The sequence below is a fragment of the Saccostrea echinata genome, unplaced genomic scaffold (assembly GCF_033153115.1).
Source record: "Saccostrea echinata isolate AGI-Se365-2 ecotype Australia unplaced genomic scaffold, CSIRO_AGI_Sech_v1 ptg000051l, whole genome shotgun sequence".
Taxonomy (NCBI): domain Eukaryota; kingdom Metazoa; phylum Mollusca; class Bivalvia; order Ostreida; family Ostreidae; genus Saccostrea; species Saccostrea echinata.
Window position 1 is genome coordinate 7,473,972 of NW_026889800.1, and position 13,692 is coordinate 7,487,663.

Below are 13,692 nucleotides of genomic sequence, written 5' to 3' on the forward strand. Positions count from 1 at the left end.
TTTTTTCAATAAATGCATGGCTTTTGTCTCAGGTTGTATCATTGTGACGCATGGAAACATGTAATTAAAGTTTTTCTTTTAATTTTTAATGACGAAGTTGTATAAGGAAAACTTACGTATATATCAATGTAAATATATGTGCATGATTTAAAACAAGCACTTGGGTGTGCATATGAATAATTATGTTGCTTATTTTTCCGGCCAGAAAAATCAATCTCCTCTTAACTTGGTCTATTCCCGAGAATGACAATAACATAATAATTCTGAAGTTTCATAGATCAAGATATTTGAATATGATACTAGCTGTTTATGCATATTTTTTAACCAATCCCTGGGTATTTATGTATGTAAAATAGAGAGGGTATTACAATGAATGAGATTTTTGAAATTATCAAGAGTATGTTTAAAAAAAAAAAATTAAGATTACTTTTGAGAAATTTGAAAAAAAGATTCGTGACATTGAAATAAAAATGCCCAGCTTCTAGGTTTTGTAGAAGCAAGCAGAAAGATATATTCCCTGGCAAACCTAGTCTTAACACTTATTTTTCCCTCTTATATTCATTTGATTAGTTGTGTGTCATATATAAACATGTAAACTCTAGAACATCTTGGGGAAATTAACAAAATTCCCATGAAATCACCCATTAAGTCAATTTCATATGGCGGCAATCTAACCAGAAATTCTTATAAGCCACATTGTGCTGTTTGACAAGAGGGTTTGCAAAAAAGTTGGCAAGAATATATATATCCTGTAAAGAAAGCTTTTTCACTAAGACAGATTTTGACAATGTTTAGAACAATTGTCAGAGTAGTTTTAGTCTCATTCACAGAATATTTCACTATCCAAACCTAATTAGTGAATAAAGAAGGTACTGTTTGCATTTGAAGCATTAACGAAGCAATATTTCTATCTTGCAAAAATAGTGAACCAACCTAATTTACTCCAATATTTAACATTTAACATTTTGGAATTTTCAACCAATCAGATTTATAATTTCTTTACTTAGCCGGAATCCTCCTTAAAAGACATACCGTCTCGCTCCCTTCCTTCTAGGAAACATAAATAATAATTCGCTGATATGGTTTGATAACAAAACAAACTTGAAAAGCATTCAGTTTTTGAACTTCCCTAAAATTCCCTTTTCATTATTTCATGTTCCTTCTTTCCAACTGCCCAGCTAGGGCGTGTTCATTCAACTTAAAGTCGGAGATCAGTATACAAAATATAATTGATCAATTTTAAAAACAATCAATCTACAACTTCGGGTAGTGCTGAAGATAGGTTTTTGTTGCCACCACCCCCGCTACTGAGATGCAGACGTCCATTTTTCACATGGTTCTTTTTTGTTAAGTGTTCTGAATGAACGTCTGCTTTGCTCGTGCTTGCATGATTCCCGTGTACTTTCACAGTCAGTTGAGATTTCCTCCTAGTTTTCAATCTCCAAATACTCTCTCGTCGCAAGTATTTCGTTACAAATAAAGAAGATCGCCTTCTTTGTGATGTCATCGACTCTTCATCAAACATTTCGTCATCCGAATAACTTTTTGCTGCAAAAACAAATTTGACTAAAAAATAGATAGAATCACAACAAAAAGCGAATCAATGAAATGCGTTTCGAAAATTAGATGTTTGAAGTACTCTTTAAAGTACAAAATTACATTACATGAAAAACACTGATTATGTCTAACTAAAAATATCAATTTGACGTTGAAAACGGATTGTTTCATTCTTTAAATACACTGGATAGAGATTTTTTAATATCATGATTAGCAAATTATACATAATGTTAAACCAAGCAAAATATTGCTCGAAGTAAGTTAGATTATTAAGCATAAATCATGACTTGGTACTCACTGCAGCTATTTGGAGATCGGAATCGGCATATGATATAGGTAACTGTAATCAGAATAAGTCCGATGGCGAATATACCTCCCAAGATTCCCCAAAATCTGGAAATGAGTCAGGCAAATATCAATGAGTGTGAAAAGTCCAAAATATCTTAAACCTTAAACCTGAAATATAGTATTGTTAATTAGAATAAGTCCTTTCATTATGTCTACCACACATTGTTTAGTAACATCCATGTCTGAGATGAGTTATTTTGATATTAATAATAACCAAAAAAATCTCATGTCGAACAAACTCTTCAGATTGTTATTAAAATAAGGTTATTTTATCATTAGTGATTTCAATTAACCCGATACAATCTGGATTCATCTTAAAGGTGAAATATATGAAGATAACGAACAGTATTCAGGCTCAAAAGTCCATTAAACAATACAAAATAGAGCAGAGCAAACACGGACCTCCAAACATCAGAGATGGGATCAGGTGCCATGGAGGAGTGAGCATCCCCTGCCGACCGGTCACACCCGCCGTGTGCTCCTTGTCATGATCGGGAAATAACGGAAATTCCGTCGACAATTCAGTGTGTAAATAATGGCCTAACAATTTGTATGAAAAACGTCAGTCAGCATTTGACTCAATGATAAATTGTATTTGCTGACAAGGTCATTGTATCGGTGCAATTAGTTATGTCATCGAGAGTGTAAACATCACACTTCTATCATATTATGAAAGCTTTCCTTATATAAAATTTATAGAAGGTTGTAGAAGAGTTAGTAAATATTCCTATCAAGCAGTTACTTGGAGGATCCTTGGTTTGAGATAATAACCTTGTTTCTACTGTACACATTGTTAATTCTGTGGATTCATGTCAGTGAAAGCCACAATAGGATCTCAATCGGGAAACTTTTTTTCCTTTGCAAGGATGACTGGCCTACAAATAACCATTTAAAATGCTGACATCACTATGAAGTGTTGTTGAACTTTTATTCAAATCACAATCGACAAGGCTATAGGGTGAAACAACAAAAGAGTGCAAAGTCTTTCACTGATATAAAAACTCTACAAGAGCAAAACGGCTACTCTGAACTCTGTCAAACTCCATTTTGAGCTCATGGACTTTAAAATTAGGGATTTATTATGTATATACAAGTATATTTAATGATTCATGTGAGCATTGTGGCCTTTGGACATCTTTCTTTCTGTTTCTTGTTCCTCTTTTCTGTCAAAATCCGACATACCATAGTTCCTTATATTTAGTTGACTTGGCAACAAAATTTTCAATACCTTGAAACGTTTTCATTAGTTAATAAGTATCATCTATTTTATATTTGTCATATATCAGTTTTAAAAAGAGAGGAAAAGTACAATTTTACTGAATATCTTCAGATTTCTGAACAATTACCTGTAATTATTATTAAACTGTATTCAATGAATTTTAATTTGCGGACGTTTATGCACGTTTATTTATTTGTTTGTTTATTCATTCATTTATTTATTTATTTTTACTCCTTATTATCGTCAAGGCATAATATGTTTTAATTTAAGTTTTAAAGATATATTTAACATCATATTTTTACCTTATTTTTGTGTTATAATAATTATAAAATAATTGTTATAATTTTAAAGCACAAGGTGTTGTACTGAATCGTTAGGCTCTTCCAGAATTCACACCTTGTAATTATCTTTTTCTGCAACAGTAGCAAATTCTTTGATCGATGTCATTGAACTGCTCTTCAAAGTTTTAAGGACATTCAACTAATCACGCATCAATATTCTAATAGTAATATGACAAAATTGGTGCCAAAGAGGCTGGTCGCTCTTTTCTTTAATCTAAATTAGATTTAACTAAACTTTGTACCTCGCAGATCAAATATAAATATTTTATACTTGTATCAAACAATCAGTAAGCCATATCTATGATTCGTGAAATCAAAATACCTTTACATCAAGCATTTACAATTTATGATGTACAATTTTTTTCAGAATTTTTTTTATTTTATGAAATCTTATATTAACCACATCGTTAAATAGGCTGAACAGTCATATAATCGATTTTTTAAATCAATATTGTTGTTTTTTCTGCTAATAGCAAAACATTAGTGACGTCAGTTTTCATCAAAAATCAGAAGCCCCTTTATATTGGTGCCAAATTAAGCAAAACCTGAAATTGATTACATATACTGGTCACTCACGCATCACAGAGTTTATAAAGAAATGTGCTGACGCTATTGGAGGTTCACCCTCTCTGAGATCTGTATACTTCGGGTATTGACTCGTAGCTTTTACAATTTTAATAACAAAGTACAGAAAATTTAAACACATTAAGCTTTTACACTAGAGAATTCTGACGGTTACTTTGAAAAGGTACATTGCAATGATACATTATATTCATTTTAAGGAAAACTCTGGTTATTGTGTATTAATACAATAATTTCCAAAATTGTCATGAAAAGTTAAAAAAAGTCTATCTTAAATTTCAGCACAGATATTAACCAATAAAAGAGACAAGCTTTGGATCCTAAAGGATTTTGAGGAAATTTTTTTTATTCCTTGCCTTCTTTTTTATTCCAGATGGCTTTATGAATAATTCTCGGAAGTAGGTAATATGTACATAAATAAAGTTACAATAATATTTTCTCTATAAGTTAATTATACCAATGGAAGTCATTAAGAATAGAATTCGGCAAAATAAAAACATATTTTGGAGAAAAAAAACTACTAGAGTAAAACCAATACCCTTTTGTTAGAGAACTTATGAAATAACCCCTGTTGACCAATTTTTCATTTGCATACAAAAAAAAAAAATAACAAAGCAGCTGTATAAAAAGATGAAAAAAATCAGTCAATTGATTTGATCACATATTCGTACTCTTTTATGTTCAATCATGATTCCTTGTCATCAATACCCAAAATTCTATTTTATTCAAACAATTACAAAATTAAAGTCAAAATAAAGATATTCAACCAAAACATATTATAGAGAGAACAGACACGACGTGTCAAACATTTTGTTGTCTTTCCAACTTCTTTTTAATGATTATTTTGACTTTGATATCAAACTTTTTATCTAAGAGAATCAAGAGGGTGATCTTGAATAAAATATGAAGAGCTGGATGTGTTTTCGCATGTACAAAATAAACTAGAACTTAGTTCATTATTTATTTATATCGTGGTCGCCTGGTTTTGAGGATAACTTTGACACATTTACATGGAAACATAGCTCTAAAGTAAATCCATGTGTATAAAGCTGAATAGACTGAAAATGAACTATCCGAAGCCCGAATGTGTATTCATGTACCATGTATAAAATACCGATGTCACTTTAAAAGACACTATCAATTTGCTGAATAATTAAAATTGGTATAATCCCAATTCAAGTTAGTTTATTTGCCTTAACAGAAAAAAAATGTGTTAGTTATGGATTTACCAAAACAGATATATCAAATCTATAGACATACCACTGGATACCTATGTAACCGAGCTAAAAAATAACATTACAAATTAATTTTTTTATCAGTTAATTGAATTTTGGAGCAGAATTTGAATGGAATGAAAACATAAAATAAAGTTTTTATATCATTTGAAAGGTAAAAACTTTGTCATTTTGGTCTTTGGAAATGAATGATAAATCAAGATTTCTTTAAGTGTAAACTTCGAGTGCATTTTCTCAAACCTGTTAAAATTAATTTCCGCTCTCAGGTTTTAAATTTAAGAAAAAAAGTGCATTTGTACAGAAAATACAGACCATCATTAGCGAAAGCAAAAATAGCCATATTTCTGTAGGCAGTCGATTTTTGGCGCAAACCTTTATATATGTTATGACGTCATAAAAATAATGCTGAAGTTCTTAATATTTTATCGAACAATGTCTTATTTCGTCAATCGGCTTTGCCAAGATTAGATACCCATATTGGTTGCAGATTAACAAAAATTAATAATAAAGTCAAATGAAATATATTATAAGTATCTTCTGTGTAACACAACGACACCCTTTTTAACAGATCGCATGAAATATCTGTCCATTCCTGTGGAGCGGTTAGAAAGTTTCACTCTTACTTAAGTAGCTATCCAAGTGGGCTACGGACTATACATATAGAAAAAAAAACATATAAATTTAACAAAGGCAATTGAACAAGGAAAGAATAATTCAAATACAAGCTTCTCGAAAAATATTGTTAACAAAAACATCACATTGCTTATTTCCATTAAAATATAAATGTGTTTTCGAGAGACATGGGTAAATCTGTTAATCTTTGAGAGTATATTACTCTTACCTTATGTTTGGATATATGAGATAAAAATACCATAAAGTTTCTTCATTTTTTCTAATTAAAAGATACTATATATGGGGATAAAAATTTCGAAACCCATATGGTAGTATTCGCAGAAACAATGTGTCATATATATATATATATATATATATATATATATATATATATATATATATATATATATATATATATATATATATATATATATATATATATTATGGTTGACTATATTTTTAAATCTTGGGCTACAGATTATGCATAAGGTATGTTTCCCTTAATGAGAGATCATGGAAAAATCATCATCTTGGAGCTGATTTGGGGTTAAAATTCCTTTCATTTGGGTATCAAATCATTTCTTTTTAACTTTTCTTGTGACTTTTAACAAAATAAAACAAAACCTTTACATATATGATTTCACAATACCAGTAAAACACAAATTGGCAGAACAAAATAATACAAGTAAAATTACGTATTGTTGGTGCTTTCGTATCAAAACATAGTAGAAAACCATTTGAAAATGACATAATTGAATCCTCGCTAAAATTTCTGCTTATATTGTTTTATGTGACTACAAAATTTACAGTAAGACTACAGAAGGAAGCCTATAGTTGAAATATATGAAGCCAACGAACAGTATTCAAGCTCAAAACTCCAATAAAACAATACAAATTGGGAACAGAGCAAACACGGGCCTCTTAAAATATGAGATGGGATCAGGTGCCATAGAAGAGCAAGCACCTCCTGTCTATGGTCACACCCACAGCGCGCATAATCGGATAAACGGAAAAATCTGGAGACACTTGAGTATGAAAATAATGGCCTTACAATTTGTAGGAAGAACATCAGTCAACATTCGACTTCATGATTATGATAGATTGTATTCGCTAATGATATCATTGTTTCGATCATAGGATTGCCGAAATGTTGATACCCATGTATCATCAACTTAGCTTGTCTCGTTTAAGAAATTGTTCGTACGTAGAATTTGCTCTTGCATATTGAATCAACTGGGAGACATTAACTCCATATGCAGATGATAAAGGTATATTACTGCATGATGAAGGGAAGTTGATGTTAGAAAAGTTGAAGTCATCACCTCTACCATAAAGTTAAGTCCTTAGTTTGCTATTAAAGTCTTTCTCTAGTAAATTATCAAAAAATGAAATAAATTGTGTCAGACTCTGTGATGTCTTTTATATCGAGTTCAAAGGGATGTATCAAATCAACGTCAAAGTAAGAATGAATGTTGTTAATTGATATGTCAATTGGTAATGGACACCTGATCTCCCAAGCCGTTATGGTAAACAAGGATCTAAACTATATGACAGAGAGCTTCAGCTTTTGGGTGAATTAAAAAAAAATGACCACCAAACTGAATTTTTTTGGCAAAATTCAAGTACTTATAACATATTTTTCACTTATATCATCATATTGCAAATGCATTCTAGTTTAAAATTCTGAAGTGGCAATAGAATAGACAATTGGATTAAAAAGTTTCAGAATTTTTATTAGTAAAATTTCTTTTGAAAAAAGAAAATATCATTACACCTTAAAAGACTTTCTAAAATACATAATCACAAGAAATTATAGTTTTTTGTGCTTCAAAATGGTAAAAGGGGTATAAATGATTAAACCTAGACCTTGAATGAGTATCTTCTCTTGTACATGTGACAAAAAATTGGCTTTTTGATTGTTATTTTACATTATTTTTTCAATTCTGGTTTGAAAAGTTTTAATATGAAAAAAATATGAAGCAATAAAATTCCCCAAAATTCACTTTTTTGTCCATTCAAGTCAATTCTTTAAATCTAAGCCAAAAAAGAATCGTTATATACGAGTTCTCTCACAAAAAATACTAGATTTTGAAGTGACCCTATGTTACATTATTGTGTTGCACTCCTGACATCTGATATGTATTTTATTTACCCATTCTTACTTTGTAAATCAATTTGTCGTGTTGATATTTTTCATCGTTTACAGCAGGTTTTTCATATTTTGAAGACCTTAAAACATGATTATTTGCAAAGTGTAATATATATAAATTTTATTTAAAATATTTGTGAAATGATGAAACTATTCCCTGAATTGACTGTTAAATTTCTGTAATTTGTTGATAGACGTAGTGTTTTGAACTTCAAATAGTATCAAGCTTTTTTTTTTCAACTTATTTTTTAGTAAAGGTAGTTAAAAAACATCGGTAATTATGAAGCAGTTTTGTTGCACTCCTGACTGCAGTAAAGTTTAAAATTAAAACCATAGAACACAAAAATTCATAAAGTGTTGGCAACATCAAGTGGTAATGAAATTGTGCAATATTTATAGTCCAATACTTCATAATTAAAACAGATGAAAGTATTTAAAATTCGCATTTTATCTGGAATTATACCCTATTTTATGCCAAAAAAACTAGCTTAAATGTATATTTAGAAGATAAAATATATTTTAAAGCATATTTTCCTTTAGAGGACAAACACAGTAACCCACCAGAAAAATTCTACTCATCATTTTTTCTTTATTTTTATTCTTATTGGATGATTTATAATTCTAACATATTTGTTGCACTCCTGACCAAAAGCATTGGGGCCTTTAAAGTAGAATTGTGAAGTGAAAATTACATAAGAACTTGTTCTGTTGTTTCAGTGAAGTTGAGGAGGAATTACTTGAATTTAATGACAATGTTTTAGTGTGTTTATTTTTAACGTTCATTAAAAAAATCACAAAAAAGATAAAAACACATCTGAATTGATAAAATTGAAAAAGAAAGAATTTTAATAATAAAACTATCAATAATTTAGCATTAAATTATACAAAAAGATCATTATTAATTAATGAATACCTCTAAGCATGAATAGAAGTCTTTTTGACACACAACTTGAATCTTTAAAAAAATGTGTTGCACTCCTGACCATAGAAATATGGATCTGAAGCACAGACAGATCCTGTAATTGATAAATCTATTTGGTAAAAATGTTCTTTGTGTCTTTATTTTCCAAAATAAAAATCAGAAAATCATATAATGATAAAAGTTTTTTCATGCTTGGGAGCAAAACATCAAATGTTGCACTCCTGACATTTTTGGGTATGCACCTATACTTGACTCTCATTAATGCTGCTTGTGATTTATATAATATTTTTAAGTTTTAAAATGTATATCAGTTATTATTTTACACTTCCAAAATTCTTTTTTGTCTTAATTTTCTATCAGAATTTACAATTGATGTTTTTTTGGCAACACTACATTTTTTCTGTTGCACTCCTGACATGGTATAACATTTTTTTAAACATCAGCCATGACCACAACTTGATTAAACAAAAGTTATGACAGTCCACATTTAAAGCTCAATACTTTGAATATTATCAGGAAAGCCTTTATTTTCAACATGAAGCATTGTTTTTTATTTCACAGATCTCCAAAAAATATTGAAATTTCAAAATGTCACAAAAAGGTGTTGCACTCCTGACAATTTTAGCATCATTTTTGGGCATAACTTTTTTGTTAATTGAGATATCAATGAGATATTTGGCAGGTATTTAGACACTATCTAAAGACATATGCTGAGACATAGAAATCTATTTTCATTGCCTGTATTTTTAGTGTGGGTTGACAAATATGCGTTTGGTCATTTTTTTTGAATTCACCCTTTTCCATCACGACCCCTCCTTTTAAATATGTAGAAATATTCCACCAACACTTACATATGGTGTTTCTCTCGACTGATTCGGTGCGTAAAAGTATGCTTACTTTTTAAACTGATGAAGGCTACTTACAAATAATTTGATGTTACAGTTCGTTCTACAATTTCGTTCAGCATTTCGCAAATTCTGTGGTCGTTACACAGTTTGCTTGAAAACACAACCTATCGTTTTGCGTTTTCTGACTGACATGTTTCATACCAATGGTTAGGCCATTGTTTTATATAATTTTGAATACGGATTACTCCGCTAAACAGGTCCATACAGAGGGCTCAGGGCAGCTGTGTCCGGTCTACAGGGGATGGTTACTTTCCCTAGGCACCTGATCCAACCTCTATTTCCAGGGGTTCGTGTCTGGTCCCCCCCCCACACACACACACTTTTTGTATTGTTAATAGGACGTATGAGATTGATCACAGTTCCTTATCTGCACCTTTTTTAACACTTAAAAAGTTTACATATCAAGGTATTTTCCGGAGTCATTATGATCTTTTGGTGTTTAACATTTAAAAGAAATAGCAAAATATAGTTGTCTTTATTCATGGTTCCTCCTACCACATTATGAAAATGATAAAGCTGAAGGCTGGTTATGCAATGCTGGAACATGGAGTAACCAACAAAATTAATGAAATGTATGGAGATAACGAACAGTATTCAAGCTCAAAAGTCCATTAAACATTACAAATTGACCCCTAGGAATAACATGATTCCACAGTAAATTTGACAGGTTTACCTGCATACCTATAACAATTTATTTGAAAGTTATTGACCACCTGTAACTTTTACTAAATATTACTAAATGAAATAAAAGATCGATACACAGTTGTCTACGTATTTAGTCTAGAGCAAATGATTCATGATCATTGAATATTGAAATAATATTTCTCACATAGATTTTTTCATCTGTATCTCGTGGCTTATTTAAAGTTTTTTCATCAAAATTGTGTGCATTAATTATGCCTCACTCAATTTTGTCTGCATATATGAATATTAAACAAGTATCTTAAATATACTAGTACATTGAAGTGATATACACAAAACACATAAAAAGAGATAGACATCCTTTGGTCCGAATGAAGGCTTTATTGAAATATACTGAATAAATGAAGAATTTGATCAGCATAAAAGTTGCAGGGATTAGGAAAAGAAAAAAACCCTGGAAAAAGAATATTTTTAAAACTAAGATACTGTTACAGAAATCCTATTCGTACTTACAATACTGGTAGATTGTCCTCGGTAGATGTAGTGCTTGAACAAGTTGAAGCTGAACAATAATTAACATCTCTTCCAATACAACAGTAATTAACACATTGAAGACTAATTAAGGTCCCATTACTGTCTGTGTAGCTGCAATTCGTCATCCTTCAAATAAAAAAATTGTTTTACTTTTCTTTTTACTTCTTTGATCCAAGCATATTATCATACTAATATGAAATATATTACCCATCTGATCTATTTTTTCTGAATAATATCCTGTTAAAGTATAAAGTTGCATTAAACATAAAGTTTCATTTCTCTAGAAACAATATCCGATCTGCATTTTTTTTCACAGAAACGCCATTAATTAATAAGTATTCATGTATACTGTATTATAGGGTTTTTTTCTACAATATATGATTAACCGCAAACTGAAAATATAGGTTATCCATAAAAATATAAGAGGTCAGTGATCGGCTTTTAAAAAAAAAAGTCTTATTTTTCCGCCGGATACAAATTAAATATCAAGGAAAATATATTGTCATTAACAAAATGCAATTACACTATAAAATAATCATCAACAAACTAATGACATTGTACTACAGTTAACATATCGTGATAGCAAAGCACCTGTTTTAACTCTACCAATTCGTTAGCCAATTAATGCTAAATCTATTTTTAAACTTATTTAATAGTTGGACGTCACCTAAACGAGGTAGGCCCAAGATTCAATTTAAGACCGGAAACCCGACATCTCCGATTCTTAACACGCCTCGGGATTCCAGCTAGTCAGGCTAGAGCAATCAAAGACACAAGAGGAGACCTTCAATATCCTGTTTGCTAACTTAATATCATTGGTACCGATTACTAACCACTTCTTTTGGATTGAGAAGACATCTTGGAAGGGTGTGTTTTAAGTCCATTCTAAGATTCACTTGTACTGTTGAGGTTTCTATTCTCGGAGCAACAAGGTCACGGACATCTTACATAAGGTGCACAGAATATTTTGACAGAATGTGTCATACAACAGCTGCGTCAGAAGATGTACTGATAACATATTATTTTCTCCAGATTAAATATCACTTCAAACAGAACGTAGAAAATGTAAAAAGCAATTAAATTAAGAATGCCAAAGTTTAATCTTCATAAGATACACATCCCATTCCCCAAATTTAACTAGCAAAAAAAAATATACACAAGTTGTCATGTAGTGACTTCATTCCAAACAAAGGTTTATTGCACCCTCCAGAACTTCCATCCAAATATTAAGGCTTTGGTCTTGGATCAATGAAGTTGCGAAAAGCACACAGCGAAATTTTGTGCAGAATTGAAAAACATAATTAATATAGAGAGGAACCTTGACCTAAACACCATTAAATGACCTTTGCTAGTTTTAAGTTATCAGCATATTTATTTTCCATAACTTACTTTTAGTAATGTTAGCATTAAATTTAACTCTATTTATTTGGCATATACATGGCCATATCATTTAGTTGAGCAATAAGATTTGGAACTTCAATACAAGTTCAAAAGGTTTCCACTAGGAGACCTTAAAAATTGCTGTTTTTAATTTATTTGATATATAATGCCCTCCGTCTTTTTCTGGATATATATTATCATTCATGTTATAAATATCAACCAAGAGTGAAATGCAGACTTTATGTGAATTTGACAAAACCATTATATTGTCAACAATTTTAAATGCCTTATTGTAGAACGTCGTATTGCAAAGTACTTATATATCAAAGGTGTTCAGAAGTGGCCATGTATTTTAGAGGTCTGACTTAAAACAGGGTGACTAATAAAAAGATATGACACAATATGAAAAATGCAGAGTGTGGTTATGAGAGTGAAAAAGTATAATCTATAATTTATCAAAGATTGACCCGTAAGCGATTTTTTTCATGATTCAGAGAAAAATGATAAAATTATTGAAGTTAGTTTAAATGTTATTCGCACGATTTCACCTTCGATCAATTATGTGTTTATTGGAATATTCGTTAATGAGATTATTGCTTCTGATAAATGACTAATGTTATTTTAACAGAAATACGTTTACATAAAAATTCATAATAAAGATTGTATCATGTAAAAAGCTTCATATAAAGACCAAAAAGGAAAGTGCTGGGCGAGGAATACTAATTCAGAAGCTGAATATCGCACACAACAGAGACTATTCTGATAACGACTATGTACAGAGAAACATTGTTCTGATTGAGAATAGTGCTTTAAGTTCAGAATCATTTCAATAATTCACAGAACAGCCTTAATACATATATTACAAACTAGCAGTTTAAAATATTTTCTTTTAATATCTTGTAAGGTGAACCTGAAAAACAAAAAAAGGTCGTGAATGGATTCATATAACTCAAGGTACCTTAAAAATAAAGCATCATGCACTACATACTTGCAGTGGAGAGGTGAGTTATAGATTCTAAGGTGATAGTGTAAGTCATAGCAATGGTTAGATCTAGTGTAAGTCATATGAATGGTTATATGTTATAGATCTAAGGTAATAGTATAAGCCACAGGAATGGTTATGTTGTGTTATAGATCTAAGGTAATAGTATAAGTCACAGGAATGGTGATGTTGTGTTATAGATCTAGTGTAAGTCATAGCAATGGTTATGTTGTATTATAGAATAATATAAAATATGCAAAGCAACGATCTTTCCAAAGAAA

General features: G+C 30.5%; 1 protein-coding gene across 1 annotated transcript; it reads right to left on the reverse strand.

The window, feature by feature from the left end:
• Nucleotides 1-1,249: 1,249 nt before the first annotated feature.
• LOC133203757 (uncharacterized) lies at nucleotides 1,250-11,853 on the reverse strand. The gene is made up of 4 exons (XM_061339534.1): nucleotides 11,717-11,853; nucleotides 11,029-11,175; nucleotides 1,856-1,950; nucleotides 1,250-1,548 (listed from the first exon to the last, which is right to left on the reverse strand). Exons 2-4 carry the CDS (start codon nucleotides 11,172-11,174, stop codon nucleotides 1,250-1,252), a joined length of 540 nt encoding a protein of 179 aa, XP_061195518.1. The 5' UTR covers nucleotide 11,175; nucleotides 11,717-11,853.
• Between the last annotated feature and the right edge of the window lie 1,839 nt (nucleotides 11,854-13,692).